The sequence below is a fragment of the Dufourea novaeangliae genome, unplaced genomic scaffold (assembly GCF_001272555.1).
Source record: "Dufourea novaeangliae isolate 0120121106 unplaced genomic scaffold, ASM127255v1 scaffold133, whole genome shotgun sequence".
NCBI classification, from domain to species: Eukaryota; Metazoa; Arthropoda; class Insecta; order Hymenoptera; family Halictidae; genus Dufourea; species Dufourea novaeangliae.
This window is the reverse complement of record NW_015374011.1, coordinates 1,700,607-1,722,083: the sequence shown is the minus strand read 5'-3', so window position 1 is coordinate 1,722,083 and position 21,477 is coordinate 1,700,607. Positions and strand designations below refer to the sequence as shown.

Here is a 21,477-nt window from a genome sequence, read left to right as displayed (position 1 = left end):
AACTCGAAGACACTCTGAGCATCATTGAGGAATTGAAACCGCGGAAGTCTTGGGTCCGACTCAGGGAACATGCGGCTGTGAATGGGTCGCGATCAGACGACCACCGCCTCGCCACGGTGGCGCCTCGATCTTCTGCCATTATGGAAAATTAGGACCTAATGCGACCCCAACGCGTCGTCCCTTCCGACTCCGATCAGTGGCGTAGGACGCTCCACGCGGAAGATTGCTTATACTCGGGCACGTATCCATTCGGGGTATTGCATAATTAGGGGAATCGTCGTCGAAACTTGAAGAAGCACGCCAATGGAGAAACACTCATAATAGAGCCCATATATCAGATTCAACCCAGTGTACACTGAACTGCTTTATACGAGCGGAGTCGATAGAATTTGAAATTCAAACTGCACGATTAAAATCGCATTAGACGCCCCGTAATACGGCATACCGCGAACTTTTTATGCTACCTTTGCATGAATTCCTCGAGCAACGTTATAATGCTCCGAAACCAAGGGCGGCTCCGTTTAATTTAATTTTTTCTTGTTGCAAATGTCGCTGTAGATCAAGAGATAATCGACTGGGCAGTATACAAAGATCGTGGAACAGGTCCTGTACTCTTTTTCCGAAGAATCGTGACCAACGGTCGACTATTATAATTCACGGAATCGCGGCAAGTAGAACGAGGACCGTACGTGGGCAGACAAGAGGCTACGTTCACGGGCATCCGACGCTCACCAACTCTCCTTGCCACGGAATTCAATCGAAGTTTGTACATTAAAGCGTTTCCAAGAGTCGATTTTCAGTTTCTCGTTTCGCCTGGCAGTTATTAGATTAACTTGGAAACGGTGAAACGCGATTCCGATTTGTATATCAATTACAACGGCGTCGGTCCGGTCGATGAACTTTGCTCGTTTCGCTGGTATCGGATAACACGGCGTGTCGGTATTTAAATACCAACGGCACCGCATACCGTTACGCGAAACAACGAGTCTGAGGCCTAATACGACAACTTCGGGTCACGTAAGCCTCGGGTCTGGAACAAGCGGCGTGGCGAGAGGAGAATAAAGGGTAGAAAGAGGTTGGACGACAAACGTGGAAAGAGACTCGATGAGGCATGAAACGTCCAAAGAGAGGGCACCACCAAAGTTGGAGCACGCGTGCCTCCTCTTGGCGGCGGTGGTGGCTGTGTGCGCGCGCATTTCACAGTTAAACCATCGGAGGGAGGGTTGTGGATAGAGCACAAGAGAAACAGAGACCAACCAGAGAAGAAAGACAGCACCAGAGGAGAGGTAGATCGAGAGAGAGAAAGAGAGAGTGACTGATAGGGGGAGAGTGGGAGGAAAATCGGTGGGGATAAATAAAGTAAAGAGGAAGCAGGCACGGTACGGAGGCGGTTAGGGGCGGTAACTGGTTAGGTCTGGGTTCCGCCCAGCAGGCTCTGCCCCTTTTTTGCCCGGGGGCCGAAGTCCTGCTAGCTTCCCTACTACCATTCCCCTGTCTGGTTGGGGCAAAGCCGATCGGATAGCCGGCAGTCTGTCACGGGGCGAAGAACGGGAACCACGTTAACCGGTTTTCCCCAAAGCACCAGAAACGTTTTCGACCCACTCGATTTTTTTACGCATCCGACGGCCGTGGACACGTCCTCCACGACCCGTTTTTTCGTTGGTCTTATCGACACTAGTTTTTCGAATCATCCTGTGATATATCGGAAAGTGAAGTGTGCTTCGAAATAGAGACATTGGACGCCGAGAACGCGTCCGTGATCGTCGGGGACGACGGGTCCTTAAGATTTCGTCGAGGGGATCAACCGACAACCGACAGGATTCCACGAGCAACTGGGTCTAGTCGTTGAGAACCGTCAACGAGATGTTGACCGACATGACACCGGCTGCGGCTGGTCAACTTTATCCGCAGTTACAGTCGATCGCCAAATCACCGGTTCATGGACATGTGGTGAGTCCACGATATTTCGTCGAGTTTATCGCGTGCGCGAAAGAACGATCTACTAATTCCTCGCGGACTGTGATTCGATTTTGTACCCTGGGTATAATCTCGAGCAGGTATCTATCGTAGACTAACTGCGACTGGTCTGCAGAATTCTCCTCCGGCGGTGGGAGTAAACGGTCCAGATTAGGAGTTAACCAATGGCCGGATTTATACCGCGATCGTGGCCTTTAAAGCCCAAACCTGCCTCTCGGGGCAAGGGTAGCTGTCAACCTTCGATCTCCTCGAGGCAAGGTCAATTACTCAGCCTATTCCCAGATAGGGATCTTAATCCGTTCAGGTAGATCACGAATAGTTGATCTTGCGGGTCAGGTGCTACTGTTCGTCTTGTCACCTTTGCCGAGAAGCCTTCGACAGGCTTCCAGATAACAATCAAAGATTTTGTCGAGGGGTCAAATTAGCCACATTTCCGACAATGCCCGTCAACTGCTTCAACCGTTCGTCGATTATGTTTAGAGGTGGATAGGATGCACTTGTGGTAACTGTAAGTCAGTAGATTAGGAGTCGCTAATCGTGGACTTCCTGTGACAATTACGTCGATACTAATCGCTCCGTACGATGAAGAAAAACAAAAAAATGATGTGTCGTCGTTTCGACGGGTAGACCGGCCACCACATCGTCGACATTGTCCAGGCACAAGGGTCTCGGGACTACCTGAGGCGGCGCAGCATTATCGGCTTGCACCGTCTGTAATCCGGCAGATCATCCGAGATGATCTGTTCTGTTTTGACAGAAGCGGCGGTCTCGGGAACCACGTCCGTCTCGCCAGTGAACCGTCGTCCGAGCGGTACGAGGCCAGCTTTTGTATGCTCCCTCGACACAACACATGTCCCGATTCGCTCGCTCGCTTCCCGCGTACGGGTTTTGGAACTTTTTTATTTTATGACTCGGCAAGAAGGAAGGACGCTGCCGTGGCCTCGCCGAGATGATTTACGAGTCGACGTAAAAAAGTAATTAAATCCGTGGCATCGAAAAAGAGACGCGCACGAGTATTAATTAAGTCAACAGAAAAGTTCCCTGTCGGTGCGTGTCGTACCGAAAATTAATCTCGGCGGAAAGTCCTCCGTGCGTCCCGACGAACAGCCTCTTCCTGCTCCATTTCACGAGCGATCTTGCTCTTTTTGCTGTGCGCCGTCGCCTCGTTCTCGCACCCGCCGTCGGTCATCGGTGGCTTTTGAAACATCAATTCAATGGCACAACCTCGATCCCTCGTTCTGTATCTACTGTGATCCCGAGAAATACGCGAAATCGTCGAAAATCTCGGATTGTAGCAAACGATTTATTCCCCTTCGTTTCTTTTCTTCGGTTCCCGTCGTCGAAGCACCCGATCCCAATGTATCGAGTATCCTTCGTATAATGGTCCTTACGCAAGGTTCTCAGGGATCAAAGGGAATGGCCCTCTACCTGTACGCTCGAGGAGCCAATTATTTGTCTGCTCCTCTTTGTGCACGAGGAGCATCCACTTGACAGGATGCGTGGGATGGTAACACGATACATACTTCCTCTCGTCACTCGATCCTCGCAACAGGGACAGGCATTAGCTTGCCAAAGAATTTTCCTTTTTTTCATACGTTTTTCCTGTTTTCACCGATCGTTCGTTGTCACGCCATGCAGTCCCGTCGTTCTCTCGTTAACTCGTGCTGTTCTATTTGCGTATGAAAGTTGAACAATACTGGCAACATTTAGCGGCATTTTAAAAATTTTCATCGTCCGCCGGCGTAGATATTTCTCTCATCAATTAATCAAACGTCGACGGAAGTTTCTCCGGGGCAAATACGTCCACCTATAAGTAGTCCGACCGGCGACTAGGTTGTCGAGTTCCCGTCGACGATCGATCGACGTTACTTCGATACGTATTACATTGATCGTGGGAACAGGGAATATTGTCTGAATTCTCGTTATTAATTCATAGACCAAATTCACCGCGCCCCGTCGCTTCCTGCACGAACGTAATATTTCCCCCGCGGTCGGCTGTAAACTCATAACCCTTTTTGCAGATATAAACTGCCATCGTGTTTCGATACAGTTACACCTAACGCATAGGTTGTATGCATCTCTTGTAGGTGTCCACTGTACCCTCGAAAATGTAAGAATAGCGTGGAACCGAGACGCAGCAATTAACGATAGCTACGTCGACGAAAGCACGAACAAAACTCTCCTGTCGTCGCCAAAGTCCAAGGATCCTCGAAACCTCGCTCCACTTCACTTCCACACTGGTAATCCGATAATCCGATTCGTAGGGTAAAAGTGTCCTTTTAAGCGACGTCCCGTTGACATTTTCGAGGACAACAATAGACTGCGAACGGGCGCTCTGCGTTTGTCGCAAAAATACGTCCTCCGTCACTCTGGAGGGGATGAAAGCTCTCGACACGGCCTTTTTATGTGACCTAAGAGGATTTACCTGGAGCACCGGATGCAACGGGGATGTCATCCTAATTTGTTCCTCCTGTGAACACATTTCCCGAGGACCAGAATGGGCACCGTTGGCCAACCGCAAATGCTTTGCTTTCGCAACGTACAGTTTGCCCACCGTACCTTTTTTTCCTTTTCAAAAGTAACGTTACATCGAAGTAAAAATTCTAGAGTAGACGTTAACGTACGAAAAATATTCAATTTCCGATATGAAGACAATGTAACGTAGTCGGAAAAATTTTAACATTACACGACGTTTATCGACTCGTATGCTCCATTCTCCGATGACAAAATCCCTTCCGATTGCTGTCACGCCCACCGCAGTCTGCGCGCAGCGGCTTAATGAATTATTTTTGTCGAGCACGTCGTAAGTCCCGACATGTAAACACCCTTTCGAAAACTCGTTCGTACAACGTGTCCCATTGGAAGCGCGGGGACCAAGAGTGGCAGATGTTCGGGTTGACAGTATGGCCGCTGTTGTGCCTGTTCGATGCGCAGGTCTTGGAAAATCGTTTTCGCGTATGATCGATCAATTTTCGAGGCCTTGAACGCTGAATGCACGTCGCAAGCGCAGACACATATCCTTTGTCGTCGAATCCAGCAAAGAGCTGCTGCATTTTTTTTTATCGCCAACGATCCATCGAACCGTCCACGATCGTTGGAGCCGCTGCGTGATTCGTAAACATTACACCGAATCGATCTAAAGAGCAACTTCGTCTAATTAACGAAAAAGTTTTTCATGGTAAAGATTCGCAATCGCGAGCACCGCGCACTAGGTTTCCATTAAGCGATCAAAGATGCAATTTTGCAGCCTCGATCAGGAGAGGTTGAGGGGCCACCCCAAGTGAAATACACGTACGCAACTCCAACGGCCAGCGTCGTTATCGTAGAAGGTCCGATAATTGAAAACCCTAACCGCCCCTTGGCTTCGTAGCTGTAGACGGTGTTCGTATTGCACGCGCGAGACCGACTACCTCGAATTATCGGTCATTATTCCAGCGTAGTATCGTCGACGACGGAATTATTCACCGTCGAACAGGTAACGTGGAATTCCGCCTCGTATCGAAACTTTCCCATCCTGACTAGGAGAGAAACGAGGAAGAAAATCGCGAAACCGATCGAATCGTTGGCGTACGGGAGTTTCGAGATTTCGAGTGTGGACTCCGAAAACAGGAAAGGGGAATCACGATATCCGTTCGTATGGTACACAGCGGCAATAGAGTCCGATCGAGGCTGCAATTTAGTAGAGATATACAACCATGCGTGTGGGTTTACCGACCGCGTGCAACGGACTGGTGCACACGACTTCTTCCTTCCATCGGCCATCATCATCGTATCGCTCGAAGGTTCGATAATTGAAAAGCCAAGACTTCTCTCTCCCAGCGCGCGGTATCGTCGCTGTAAACAATATTCCTCGTAGAACGCGCGCGCGCGCGCACGAGCCTCCCCCCCAGAGATGGTACACGTCGAATTACCGGCCATTATCGTGACGTATCATCGCGGCCGAGCGTCATTCACCGGACCATCATGGGAAAGATGAACAATACTCGATCTGGTCAACACCTCGAGGCTTTAACGCACGCCACTCGAGCAAAGTGGAAGAACGATTATTAACGGACTCGATTCTATTAACCCGACTACTTTCCTCCTCGTGCTGAACACAATGCAACACTTTGTGTTTTTCGTTTTTCCAAGCCGAGATTGCACGCTCGAATCGGTTCCTATGCTTACCGTCATTACGTACCGAAGATCCTTTGACGCCGGCGTTCCCGGTGAATCTTTCCTTGTCTTACTCTTTTCTTCACGATCGATGTCCACTGAATGACCGTGTAAATTGCGACAACGCGACCGAAATGATGCTTAACCCCTAATGCCTTACGATTTTCTTGACGACTGTGCTTTCAAGCATTAGTTTATCGTTAATAATTTCCCAGATAAGAGAAAGGAATTTTATCTTTAGGGCAGGTGTAACATTTACTCTAAATCTTAAATATTAATACCAATGAAACAGAATTTCACTTCAACTCAAAGAAAATGAATGGTGTACATGTTTAACTCGATGTTATAAGGCAAAGGGTTAACTGTCCACAGACGAAATATCTCGCGAACTAACGTTTCGCGTGGCAAACACCTCGAGGCTCGAACGAATCACGTCGTTGAAGCGTGCGACAGCAGCAGGGATGCCCTGCAGGGGTGCTAAACCCCCGCGGAGTTTGTACCAAAATACCAAACGTTAGCTCACCGTCCCGCCGAGTGCAATGATTTATCGACTGCGCATTATACGTCCCACCGAAAGCGACGTTTTTTTTTTTTTCATTGTTGCCAACCAGAGCAACAGTCGCAGTTCAAGCTGAGATCAGTTACGCGCTCTATAAAGAATTCTTCATACCTTCATTATCGTTTACCGTTTCGTTCCAACCTGTTCTCGAGCAATTATCCTGTTACTTATCGCTGACTATTTCTCCGAATGGTTCGTGTCGGAAACAGATCGGTAAAACTTTTCAACGACGGGGAAAAATTGCTGCTTTAAACGCGTAAAGAAGGATAATCCCACCAGTAATGGGGGCGAACGATCCTCATTCTCTCCATTAGGAATGCGATAATCAACTGGTGTCTTGGCAAACAAAAATACTACCAACGGCCGTTAGTTATTTTTCAGAAAAAGACGCGTCAACTGGTTTCAGGGTGTAATTATTAATCGAATATCCAGTTGTATATACACGGCGAAGCTACGGTTCGGTCGGACGAAGACGCGAAACTGCCTCTCGAAAGCAAAATTACCTCTCGCACGACCAGTACGAAGCCAACGACCCTTTCCAAGGCCCGTAAAAACTTCCGGTATACTCCGCACGAGAAGATACAGCCGCGATTTTCCCTTTAGCAGATGCATATGGCCGCGACTCGCAGTTTGCCCGCGCCCCTTCCTCTTCGAGAATGCCACACGATCGTTGCGTGTGCCTCGCGAACGAAAGAGGAGCCGGTAAAATTTTTGCACGGTGCTCGAGATAATTGCGAGGGACGGATGACGTTTACGGAGGAATGTGACGGAATCGATGCTAAATCGACTGGACAGCCGTTGAAATCGTCGCTCGATGTTGCACAACGATATGTTACGGTGCGTGTATGTTACGATCAAACAGCTCGTTAGCGGCGAGCGTAAATCGAACGGAATGAAAATATTTTTGTTTCTTACGCTTCCCTGAATACATACATTATGTATGTACATATATAGCATGACGGTGTGGCCCAGCTGCACTCGCGTCGGTACAGAAGGTACACCATTCGTAGCAAACAACAAATTATCCCGCGCCATCGATTTGCTCGATTTTCGTCGAATCGATCCCCCGTCGATACAAACGGACTGTAGATATATCTATGATCGGGCGTTTGCGTAAGAACAAAACGTACAGTAGTGGAACGAGTGAAGTGAAACCGGAATCGCGAACACAGTCCCAACGAGATCGCCGCCGCCACCGCAATTTTCTGCATTTCACTCTCCCCGCGTCCTTGCGAGCGGATAATTTGCATTTCGGCGCCCACGTCCGTATCGCTATCGCGCTCGTTCCCTACGGGGACGAATTATCCTCTCGACATATTGCATAACGACCACCGCGTTTGTCCCGTTAGATTTACAGATTGGACGCTTCGTTAGACGCCGTTTAAAACTCTCTCCCGCGTCTACGATGGACGTGACTGAAATAATTCCTCGAATGCTGGGCAATTAATAATTTTTCCAAACCCGTTATTTACCTCGTCGTCTTTCGGTCATCCCCCGTGAAAAAAAAAATTGTAATTCATCTTGAAGGCTCGCGTCGTGAAGAACCTTTTAACGTCAGTCATGAATTTTTATGGGGTGCAGAAGCGGTTTCCGTGTATCGTGGGAACAAAGAACGCCGTGAATCCGCGGAAAAAATAACACCCCTCCTTTTTACGAGGCTGGATCCTCGCGATGACGTCCGGTCGCCCCGTGAAACATTCAAAAGTTCGCGTAAATCTTCGAACGCTGGTCCTCGTCACGGAGCTTTATCTTGCGGTGTTTTCGGTAGCAACGATAATTTATTTACGAGTTCGAGGGGGTGAATAGGGTGCGCACGGGCTGCACAGGACCGACCGCAGTTGCTCCCACGGCTCGCGCTTGGCCACTAAATCGCGAAACAATAAATCCGGTAGCGGAGTCACCCTCTTTATGGGTCTCTTATACGGGGATGATGTCCTTGGGGGGGGACCGCCTAATATGTCACAGTCTGTTGCAGCGATCTCTCCGCCGGGCGAAGCCTTCCGTCGTGAAACGAGGGTGGATCCACGCGAGAGAACCACTTCTAAGGGTTAGCTTCGCGAGGGGTTAGGTTGGATGCGCTTCTAATGGAGTGATTCAATAGCGTCGATCCGATAAACTGATCCCGTGTACACGCGTCTCTTCCGTGAATCGAATTAAGCAGATCGTCGTTTTTCAATTCACCGCTAATAAACACCCTCGCGTTTCCATCGAACAACATACCTACGCGGCGTGGGACCTAATATATAACGTGGCCAAAACGTGCGAATAATGTATTCGAGGATATTTAAAAAGAAAACAAACGGACGAAAAAATCCGTCAAAGATTCCAGCGATTGCACGAGTCCCCGGAGTTTTGTCGCGATTTTACGCCTTTTCAGCCTGCGAAACTTTCTTTTAATAAGCGAACGGTAAACCAGTTTTAAACAGGAGCTCCGGCAGGCTGCGTGCCACCGTGGAAACAAACGACGAACGCTGAAAACGCTCGGGTTTCGTGTAGCACGTACACGCCGAGGGCCGACAATCGCGTTATCGCTCGGCATAATCGTGATCATTACAAACGAAACATGACAGCTAGAAAAAATTATTATAATCTTCGGCACTCGGGGTTAAGCGTCGCGATTTGCATAATCTCGTATCCCGGTGGGACTGTACGCGCCCTGTGAAAAACCTGCGACGCGAAGTACATATCGCGGAAAGCTTGTGAACGCGCCTGCGTATATCGCGGATTTACGATAACACGATAACACGATGAAGCTATAAATCGGCCGAGTTCTCGCAAGGAGACACGCGAGCCAATTTGCCTCCATCGATTCCCTCGACTAAACCCCGTTCATCCGTTCTTATTACCAAACGTCATTCACCGGTTTAAAGGCCCATTTATACACATTCGAGCCGTGTCCGTTCCGTGCCCCCGAATTGGTTACCGTATTTTTATATGTACAATAATGCCTCGATGAGTGCGACATACTTGGGCCCATTTCGGAAAATTCCGAAGCCAAACCTTAGCTTCTGTTTACTCTGTTTTCATTGGTTCCACAGGGGGACTCCCCCAATGGTGGGAATAACGCCGTTGCTCGTGTCGCACTCATCGAGGGCATTATCTGTGGCATCGACAAAGTCCGATCGGACACGGCCCGGATGTGTATGAATGGACCTTTAAGTTTCTACTTGAGCGGAATGAAACGATCCTGTGCTGCCATGGTCCACTCTTTACCGGTTTCTAACTCGACCACCGTTCGGTCATGCTCGTTCAGCGAGCGCATATAATAGCTGTAATCGTTCCGCGTATAATTCATGCTCCGAGAGAAAGTGCGTGCACACTCGTGTCTGGTTTTACCCCGGTTACAACGGTGGTCGGATAGTAGAGACATTTCGATTAGTCCGGACAACCGTGCGACAATTAACCGTTCACTTTTCTCCGAATCTTGAGCCGGAAACACGCGGTGAATTACGATGCAAATTGGTTGTTTTCTCGATGAGAAAAAAAGAGCGTGCCTTCCCTGCGATGAAATTCCTGGATCACGGCGGTCCACAGAATCGCGGCCGGGGATTACTTACCTTGTCGAATTACTCGCAAGGTTGATCTCTTAACCGTTTACTTTTTGCGCGCGAAAGGATATTACAGCGCGTGGAGACCGAGAACGGTGCCGTGATTGGATCCTCGAGACTCCAAGCTTCGCTTTCACGGCGAAGCAGCACCTGCGCCCGACGAGATGAACGGGTTCACGGTCTGCCAAAGGTGATTTAGTGGCAGTTTGTTGGCGTAGCGGCGTCGGTAACACTTCGAACATGCCGGCGCTATGCGTGTATTACACGGGCCAGGCAGCGCGCGTACACACCGGAGATTCCAAGAGGCTTGGCCTGCCCGCTAAATTGCCACGACCGGTCGCTTAACTCGTTTCACGTCGCGTTTCAGTTCACCACGGAACGTCTTCTCGAAGATCGATTCCGAGTCGCGGTGCTGTCGCGTGTCGGTTCTTTCGATGCGGAACGCTGCTCGACTGGAGCAGCTTGATAGTTATCGAGCGACATGAATACAAACATTGATTAACTCTTCCTATATTTTGTTTGCTTGTACCTTTGGCCAGATTTGAAATATTCTAGCTTCCCTTGCTGGTCTGTCTCAATAGTTTTCTTCAATTCTTAACATTTTCGGTAACGGCGATACCAACACGCGACGTTGTTTCTGACGGTTGAGGAGACGTTATAGAAATAGCATTTCGAAGACCACTTGTATACTCGTCGTGCGTACCAAAAGCCCTGATAACCAGTTGTGTACAAGTTTCGAGGAAATTGCCAGAAAATAATGACAAAAGTTGTCTAAAAAACCATAGCCATCATGTATAGCAAGTCTTGTAGCATAACCTGTGTGAAATTTGGGTCAAAAACGGAACAGAGTTTGCTCGAGCCAATTTACTGTTTATAACAAATCTTGCATGAAACTTGCAGCCATAACCTTATAAGAGGCATTGGACAACATTTGGCTTTGCAGGTTTGGCTGACTGGGAGGTTAAACGAGAATAGAACAATGTCGTAGAGTTCGTGGAAACGTAACAACAAAACGCAATTATTTTAATACGACCAATTTGGCTTTGATCCAATAGTAGAAGCCGCGTTAGGGTCCACGTAGAAATTGGAACATCTTTTTGCGATGAAAGAAAGAAGAAAATTGATAGAGTCATTGATGAAAAAAGAAGGGTAGAGGGCAGGTGTGTACGATGATCGTTTCGCGATGACGACACGCGACGCAACGTAGTCTCTATTTCTTCTCGCGAGGCGAAACACCGCTGATTTCGTTCGCGTATTTGGGTCAGTCGTTTGTTCCGAGATAGATGCCGGCCGTTGTCCTCGGTTTGGAGGCCAGACACGCGAAATCTGCAACTTCGTTACCGGTCGCGGCCCATTTAGGTTTAGCCGGTGTTAGGTGTTTACGAGCTTTTAATTGAACGTAAAAATATCCGCAGGTGCAGTCGGCCCGGCCTTTCGTCTCCGCGGATTCCGGACGTAATTACGAAGAACGAGCTCGCGTATACGTATCGGGCGTATCTTGGTTTCAATGTAAGCTTCCCTCGTAAAAGGAGCACTTAGGTTGTTAGATGTATGCCGCTCTCGGTGTAAATTTATCAGCTCGCGCGCGCGCGTTCGCTCGTTTGCGAATTTCGCCAAGTACCGTTCGTTCAGCCGGGCCCGTTTTGCGTCTCGTAAAATGCTGCCATGGCTAAATTACGACGACCTCTAGCTACGTTCTGCCGGTATCAACGACCGTTTCGCCATTACGACAAATAAATAATATGGAGCGGGCGCAGGTGAGAGCCGCTTGTGTGGCCCGTTACCAGAAATGCCCAATGCCTCTGTTCGTCACCGTTCTCACGTTTTAATCAGTTCATTCTTTAGAGACAGTGATCCTTGGGCGAGGTCAGTCGATTGGAAAATTATTCGACGTATGCCAGAACGGTTGGCGTGATACGATTTTATCCGATCGACAGAAAACACGGTTCTTTTCGGATAGGTTTCTGAAAAAGTTCCATCCATCAACGCTCGATGACAGTCGAAGGGTATCGAATCGAGGACAGATGTTGCTAGCACGTTACAGCCTCGAACGGCGATCCTTTGGCCCTCGATTTTCGCCGATTTCATCGACACCGCGAGAACCGATATCCCGAGGGTCATCGAGTTTCTTCGGGGCAAACCCCCGTTGGATCGTTTAAATGCTAATATCCGATTAATTTATCGTCCTACGATTCCGTTTCCCGAACCAGCGCCGACGCTATTTACTTAAACTCCCGTAATTGAAAGAAAGCCGCCGACCAGGACCACCGTGCAGCAATGGTAATAAAGTGTCGAATGTACGGGGACGCGGTGGAGCTTTCGGTAGGGCTGATCTAGGAACCTAATAATATATCGAACGATCCACCGCCGCTAGTCTACCTGGCCGAACAATAAAAACACGCTCGCGACTCCGCCCCATGACGCGTCCCTCGGACGCGGCCGCGAAAGATCTTTGGACAAATGGTGCGGAAAATATTGTCATTATAGCCGGTCCTCTTTGAAATATAGAGACAGCCGAAGGATGCTGGCTACGGGTAACGTAACGACGATTAAAGCTCGAAGACCATAGGACTATCACGGCTTCAATATTCACAAACGCAACCCTTAATTTCATTTCGAGCTTCTTGTCCCGATTACGAGCTCACCGCAACGAGACCGTGTGTTTTACAGTCACAAAAACGTTCGCGATCTCGTCGTTCCTCTTTACCGACGAAGTTTTCATTTCGAGCTTCTTGTCCCGATTACGAGCTCACCGCAACGAGACCGTGTGTTTTACAGTCGCAAAAACGTTCGCGATCTCGTCGTTCCTCTTTACCGACGAAGAAAAAAAAAAAGAAATAGATCTTGGCAATCTAAGCGTTTATTGCCCTCGTAACGTTCATTTAATCGAAGGAAAAAAACAACCGTAGTACCGAGAGAACACGAGCAGCTTTTCTGCGAATGTCGAATTTTTATGCTCGGTTGTCCTTCGGAACGACCGCGGTTACCGAACAAGTCGAACAGGAACGGGCGATAGGGAAGCAAGGCCGTAAAAATGCCGAAACTGCTGCGTGAACATCGAAAGGATGTGTGCGCCGACCGGCTAAAAAGGGGTCACATTTCTGAAATTAGAAGCGTTCGTAGAGGGAGCAAACGACTAGGCCCGGGCGATAGATCGGACACTCGGTCGCTAATTGGCTGCAGAATTTTATGCACCACTAAATTACTCGATGCAAATGCAGCCGCCTTCCGTCGTCCTTCGGCCGACGATATTCCAGAAGCACGCGCAACTCCACGGGCCGGCCGCTCTCGCAAGATTTACACCGGCCTCATTATCCTAATGAAGACGTAAGAGCCGAGAAACGAGTCGCGATTTTTGCCCGAAAACCAATTGCCTATTCGAAAAACGCCCTCGTTATCCTTCCTGCCCGAGTGAACGAACGATGTTTGCTCCGTATCCGTGGGAGACGACCAAACACGGCCGACGATGCGTTCGAGTTTGTCGCCGAACTACTGTATCTAAATCTCGCGAAATGTACTGGTGCTCCGTTTACGATGCCCGGAGAAAATAAATATATACGAACGCGAACGGAATGAAAACGCGTTCGAAGTATAAAGTTAACGAGGCACACGAGCGTTGCTCGATTCTTACCGATCTCTCGTTTCGCGATCGAATCATCGACTCACCAAACGGCCATGTACATTTTGACCTCGATCCCGCCCCTTAAAGGGAACGCGAATCGAGAGAAACGATCGGCTCGATTATTCTCGTACTTTAGATGACATTTAGTAGGATCGTTTTCGTTTCCCTTCTCGGAGTAACGCTGATTCGTTTAGACGAAACGACGGCCCGCTGTCAACGATACGACGCGAGCCGGCGAACGCTGCCTCCGCTTTATTTCCTCGACGAATTATCGTGGAATTCGAAAATGTACTCGATAAAGATCGAATAGACGCACCAAAGGCGAGTTCCACAACGTGTGTGTGTTTCTTCGTCGTTTACTCGAGGGTCTGGAGAGGACGAACGGCGGCGTTAACTGGCTACGAATTATAACTAGCCGATAATACCCGCTTAATATTCGAGGTTGTCGCTCGCGACAGATTTACGAGTGCTAATGAATTGGTAAGCACCGGTCGACGTTCATCCGCGACGAACATAGCCGTCGTTCTGCGGCTGGGGATCTTCGAAAACGTTCTCTCGTTTCGAGACTCTGTCGTTCACGTGGCTTCTAACCTCCTATCCTATATACCCGGAAATCATTAGGTCCAAGGGCAATTTGAAATTTGTCTCGAGGGAACGGTGTATCTGTCGGGGCCAAAAAACTCTGCGTCCCGAGGAGAGCGGAAGAGCAAAAAGAGCAGAGGACGCAGAAGAAGGCGAGGAAGAAACCTCCACTCCGTTGTTCCCTCCGGTCGCTCGATAGCCGAATAAATTTGGGTAGCTCCCTGTTTTGGCCCGGGGCCACGGTTATACAGCAAGAGGTAGACTTTTTCGGATATACGATCGGGCCTTTCGTAACGTGGCGCGCACACCGGATCAGAGAGAGCCGAGAGGAAGGGACCAGGGATACACGAAGGGCGAGAAAGAGATAACCTCGCGATGGATTTAATTAAAAAACATAATTTAGAAGGGAGGATAACAGGTAGCTGCCGTTTGATGGGAACTAACGGAGGCTTCGTCGCAGTGCAGCCTCGGTTATTCATGAATAAAATTATTAATCCCGTCTTCCAGTGAAACTTTTATCGTGTGCTCCGTCGTCGTGCCGATCTCTCGGTTCTCGATACTCACGAAACCTAGTCGCCACCGTATCTAATTCACGTTTAGCTACAGCGAACGATCATAGAAGTATCGTACTATAATCTTCTGAATGAACTGGAAAATCCTCGAAAGTACGCGGTGTGCTTCCTCTCTTTGCCATCGTTATCCAAGAGTCGGGTAATAAGTTTCGTCAGTTGGTCTGCCCTAACAGAGTTGCGCCGATTTATCCGGCGAGTTGCGTGTCGATGTAGTTGCATGTGGAGAACGATAAACAAAATAATTAGCATTAAGAGCGAGTCCACGACCGAGATATCTTGGCGATAACAAGTTCGTCGTCCAACAGTATACCCTATTTGTGTATCCGAGAGACTCGCGACATTGCGATTCCAAGCAGAGAGACCGGTAACGACGACCCTCGCGGCGACGTAACGGCATCCCGTCCGGTAGATGCGCTCGCGGAGAACCATATTTTCTGGGTGGCCGGTAAGGAGAGGTAATTAACAGCGAAAATACGAAAATTTTGCGCAAACCGTGGAGGCTCGGGGCTACCCGTGTACACACGACGGCTCGCTTTAATTTAATCCCTCGCGGTCGTTTTTATTGCCGCGCCGAGTTGTTACGGAAGAGTACATTTTTTACAACCGGCTCAGCGTTGCTTTTATAGGAACCAGATCGATATTAAGATTGCGCGTGGGCCGTTTCTCGGTGGTATAACCGCGGGACGGTGGATACGACGCGGCGGCCAGGAAACGAAAAACCTTTACTGCTGCGCGCGGTTTACGAGTGTCTCGAGAAATATCGGAGCCAGCCGACAAGATAAACCTGAACGATCGTCTCGCGGAACGCTCCTAAATCCCAACGTTTCGGAAAAACCGCGCGACCACTGTTAGATTCGGTCACTCCCTCCGGGGTCGACGCAGGTGAGTCGAATCGGAGTGAAGCAGAGGCGGTCAAGAGAGCCTCGAAGCAGGTGGCTGTGAGAAGGCGGCGGTCAATGGCTTTTGGGAACAACCGTCGGTTTTTACACGAAAACCAGAAAAGACTGCCGACTAATTTCGCATCCAGCTCTATTACCGGACAAAGAAGACCCCGACCTTCTTCTCCCTGCCCTTTTTCCATCGATATTCTTTTTCATCGTCTTCTCAGCGTCCGAAACTGCCGTGACTTCGAGACTAGGAACTCAATTCTACCGATTCGAGGTCGAGAACGACGCTCGGCTTTTTGGCCCCGTGACAAAACACTCTATTTGCGGCGAACCGGATGCCTCGTCGTTCCGACCGGACACGGACACCACCAATGTGTGCTGGGTAGGAAAAGAAGTTTGCCGCGTAGACGTCGGATGCGGTTCGCCGCAAGCCCCGTTGAATCGACACCCCACGGTCTACCGAGTTCGCACCCTTGCCACTGCTGCTGTCGGTCGGTCGGCTGTCGCGCGCGAACCTAAACGCCTCCGCAGCTGTCGCGTGGCTCTTGTTCTCGCCTCGACACACACGTCTGTCTCGTTTTATTTCATCTATTCAACAACACGTTCGCTTTCTCCAACGGAATTCGCCTGGGTTCGTTTAACCGGCATGAAAGATCATCAAACTACTACCGGTTTTATTAAATCCACTGGTGATCCCGTTTTGAATCGACGTAACGTTTTCACGGCATACCTAAGTTCGTCGCGTAGCATCCATGGATCGCCTTTGACGCGTCATGAATCTCATTCGCCACACTGTCGGCACGGTTCGACACGCATCGCCGGTCAACTCGGCCGTAAGATTTTCTGCAAGGACTTCTCTACGACCGGGAGTAAACGACGACCACCGAATCGCGTCGACGACGAGGGGGATATGCCCTTGTAGTGTTTGCAAAAACGCGCGGTTCGCGCGTTCAGAACTCTTTACGACGTTCTGCATCCCTTCGGGTAGCCGACTGGGACGACGTTGGGTAGACTTCTCGGAAGGTAGCCACTCCGAACGGAAAGGCCGATGGAAGACGTGAAACAACGAGCTCCCTGGTTTTAATTTATGCGCGGCACAACCGAGAGCGTTATTAGTCCTAGCTGGTTCCGATGGGCGTGACGTCACGCGCCTAAAACAAAGGATCCTAACCGTGCCCATCCTACGATCGGTCTCTTTCAACTGTGCCGACAGGAGGGCGCGAAACCTACGACGGATCCTCGTTTGCTCGGACGCTTTACGGTTCGCGAGCTTTTCGTTCCTCGAACGACTTTTTTTTTCTTTTTATTCGTTTGTTCGCTGACTGGATTTTAAGTCGGTTGTACAAACGAAAGAAAGGCGTACCACTTCAACAGCAACATGCGTGCGTAACGTTCATAAAACATGAACGTCTCGACGAAGAATCGCGGTAATTGACGGAGGACAGGTATAATAGACGAGAACCGAGTAAGCCGGGTACAATGCATGTGTATCGGCGACCCGAAGGCGCCTCTCGCGCTCGTGCTACCAGCATGCAATAACGACTCCTTTTCGTTCTGCGCTGCGTAATTACAGAGCCGGCCACAACTGCCGGCTGGCTAATATCGTCCTAATCGATAACCCTATTAACGCTCAGCGCGTTCTCGTTAACCGATCAACCGAATACAGCAACGCAGATTGAACCGCAACAAGGTTCGTGATCGCGGGAGCGCGTACCGCGTTCACGGGTGACACCAAAAGTCAGAGGAGGCTAATTGAGAGACGTCGTTGTCTCCACCGGGGCCACTGTCATATCGTACCGACGGATCAATACGTAGCTTGCCTACAACCTGCACTCACGAAGCTCGAAGAGGGCGTGGTCGGTACACCATCGGCCGAGAGATACTCTCTCTCTCTCTCTTTCCCCAGTTTGCACATTGTCTCTCCTTCGCTTCCTCTCCCCTTCCTGGTGGCTCGCACCCTAGCCACACGGACAGGAAGGACGATTTTGTCTTCCACCCCTCGACAAGCAAGCGTCGAAATTTACAGTCACCTTCCTATTCGTCGACGACACGGAGGGCCATCCTGTACGACACCCTCCTCTCTTTCCGAAAGAATGTGTGTCCTCGCGGGTTGTCTATCGGAATCCTCGATTCTCGGTTCAACGGAAACGAAATGAAAGCTGAGAAACGATGACTGCGAAGATGTAGCAATAGTTCCGAGTGGTATCCACGAGTCGACGACCCGTTTCAAACGACTCCGAGATTTTCTGAAGAACGGAACGGGCAAAGAGTTTGGCGTTCGCCTGGTGACCGCAACCGTGGTTATTACCCTGGCAACCTTGCCCGAAGTTACAGGACGGTGGGGTGACCACGGATTGGTAGAGCTTTGTCTCTACCTCTCCCCCTGTTCGCCCTTTCTCTTCGTCTCTATCACCGAAGGGTGCGCGCACTCGTTGTCTTTGGTCGGTGTTGGTGCAAGGTTGAACCGTGTGGGGGCGTGTCGCCTCGATGGCGCCGGCTGCTAATGGCTGCGCGGCCCGCCAGACTTTAATTTCCTGCCGCTTCCGCGGACCCTTTGCTTTTACCTTTCTATGTCCGAATCCACGTCGGACCCTTCCCAGCCTCCAGCCTTTCGGTAGCCACCGACCGTCTGCTCGTCTTTCGTTCCTCGGAACGACGTCGCAATGATTTGCATGGGACCGAAATCGCTACGATGTCCGTGTCCCTCCGAAAAACGCTGAAAAATTCCTTTTCGTTCTTCGATCGCGTAGAGTACTCGTTTCGTTTCACCGAGTGGACGAATACCGAGAACAGTTGCTTTCTAAATCGTTCCACGGGAAGAGCATATTTCGGTTTACACCGGTTTCGTTGCTTATCCCGCCAACCTTCCGAATCTTCTAGGATAGTACCGGCAATTTAGTGTCATTATACACCCTCGGGGGGGGGGGGGAAAGACTCGGTTCCGTCGGCCGGTGGCGAGCGGGATGGGTTTTTTTTTTCTTTTTGGGTCGATTTAGCCACGATTATGGCCGCATCCATCCAGTGTTCATCCGCTGGATTTCGATATTACGAGCTGCGTTACCTTGAGAAAGCGTCTCAATCGGGGTCGGGGCTCGATTTCGTTGGATCGATATAGTAGGTACGCAAGGGGACGCCTAATTCGCGAAGCTCGTCCCGAAACTCGTTATTATCGGCTTGCGTAATCGTATCGGTAGACCGAGAGACCGTAATTCCACCGGGGTAACACCTGCTCGGGACTGCGTTTCGCCGTAATAAAATCGTGGCCGGCGCGCGGTTTTAACCCATCGAACGAACGAACGAAAAATTCGACAGGGAACACGATGCCGAATGTAAACGTCGATGCCAGGAGAGTACGAGAGAACAGAGCGGTAATCTGGTTGTTCGTTCTTTTTGTTTCAGGACCATCCCGGTTTACGGGGCACACCGTTGGCGATGCTCGCAGCTCAGTGCAACAAGCTCAGCAGCAAAAGTCCCCCGCCGCTCGCCGACGCGGCTGTGGGCAAGGGTTTTCATCCGTGGAAAAAGAGTCCTCAGAGCAGCGGCAGTTCGCCGCAGCATTCGACTGGAAGCGGAGGTGGAGGAGGAGGCGGTGGAGGGGGCGGTGGAGGAGGCGGTGGATGCACGAGTACCGGAGTCAGTCAGAGACCAACGGCGACGAGCAGCGCCGGCAGCACCGGTGGTTATGCTCGAGCACCGGTTACCTCTTGCGCCTCCACCGCGCCTCAATACGGCAGCGACCTGTACTTTCCGGGAACGGCGAGCGCCCAACCAGCCGGCGATCCGCATCATCATCAGAGTAGCCTGCTAGGAAAGGTCGAGGGAGCGACCTTGGGGTCCGTGTACGGCCGACACCCGTACGAGTCGTGGCCGTTCAACGCGATGCCCGGCGCGACGCACGGCGGAATTAAAGCAAGCGACGGCTGGTGGGACGTACACGGGGCCGCAACTGCCGGCGGATGGTTGGACGTTAGCAGCACGGTCGGCGTCGGCGTTCACGCCGCTCAAATGGCCAACTACTCGGCCGACTACTCAACCAGCCTAGCGCTCGCGGGTAATCATCTGTTGACCACCGCGACCACCGCCGGTCACAATCTTCTGCAAGACACGTACAAATCGATGTTGCCCGGTGGCCCGCCCGGTTTCGGCCTCCATCATCACACGGCCGCGACAGCAGGCGCTGGCGCCGGTGCCGGTAGTCCACAAGGAAGCGGCGGTGGCGTCGGCGTAGGGGCCGGCGGTGTCAGTCAAGCACCATCGCCGAGATCGCAAAGACGGTACACCGGCAGAGCTACCTGCGACTGTCCAAACTGTCAAGAAGCCGAGAGGCTCGGCCCGGCCGGCGTACATCTCAGGAAGAAGAACATCCATAGCTGTCACATACCGGGATGCGGTAAGGTCTACGGGAAAACGTCGCATCTGAAGGCCCACTTACGGTGGCACACTGGTGAGCGACCGTTTGTTTGCAACTGGCTTTTCTGTGGCAAGCGGTTCACACGTTCGGATGAGTTGCAGCGGCACCTTCGAACCCACACCGGCGAAAAGAGATTCGCCTGCCCGGTCTGCAACAAGCGGTTCATGCGCAGCGACCATCTCGCGAAGCACGTCAAGACCCACAGCAGCAGCAGCAGCAGCAGCGGCAGCAAGGGCAAGGGGGGAGCGGGGAGCTCGTCAGCAGAGTCCTGCTCCGACAGCGAGGACAACGGGAGTCAGCAGAGTCCCACTTCCAGCTCGGTGCCGCCGCAGCCGCAGCCGCCGCCGCCGCAGCAGCAGCAGCAGCAACCGGGTCAGCAGCCGCCGGCTCAGGCCCAGCAGCAACAGGCTCTGGTGGCGGCGGCGGCGGCAGCGGCAGCGGCGGTGGCGGCGGGCCAGGACACCAACAACACCACATCCCAGACCACCACCAATCACGGCCATCAGCCGACAACACCCATGACCCCAATACAGATGACCCCACCGCCTCTGACCCCACACCATCCCCACCACCCGCATCTCCCTCCTCTAATGCACCATCCGCATCATCACGCAACATCCGTCCCGGCGGCGGCGGTAGCGGCCCACCATCCGCACGCGGGGATGAGCATGCACTGAGCCCGGTGGGGCCCGGAGTCGGTGCCTGCAGTTCCGCTGCCGCAACGGCCCTGGGCTCCCCCCTATCCTACCCCCTCAACCTGAACCTCGTACAGAATCACGCGACCATCGGTCATCACCACACCACCGCCCATCACCAACCCCAGAATCACCATCACCATCACCATCACCACCACCATCACCACCAACAACAACAGCACTCGCGTCAAAGTAACTCCTATTCCGTGCAACAAAATCCTGGCACGCCGGGGACCGCGCAGACTCCCTCACCCTCGTCCCCCGCGCCTGTACATAGTCTCTAGGTTGACGCTTCGTCCACTCTCTAACCGTTTTACCACGTCTTTACCCGTCCGAACGGATACCGACGACGACGGATTTTGCTTTCAGGCTGCTTCGAACGCTGGCCGAAATCAGGCGGCACATCACTTTCATCCACCCGAACCGAATCGTCTCGTCGAACCTCGGTCGGTCCTTGCACGCTAACCAT

At 51.1% G+C, this 21,477-nt stretch overlaps 1 protein-coding gene across 1 annotated transcript; it reads left to right on the top strand.

Moving 5' to 3' along the window:
• The first annotated feature begins 1,863 nt into the window (after positions 1-1,863).
• Positions 1,864-21,061, top strand: LOC107188535 (transcription factor Sp9). Its single transcript, XM_015576836.1, has 2 exons — positions 1,864-1,950; positions 19,302-21,061. The coding sequence occupies exons 1-2, from the start codon at positions 1,864-1,866 to the stop codon at positions 20,988-20,990; spliced, it is 1,776 nt and encodes a 591-aa protein (XP_015432322.1). The 3' UTR covers positions 20,991-21,061.
• The last annotated feature ends 416 nt before the right edge of the window (positions 21,062-21,477 follow it).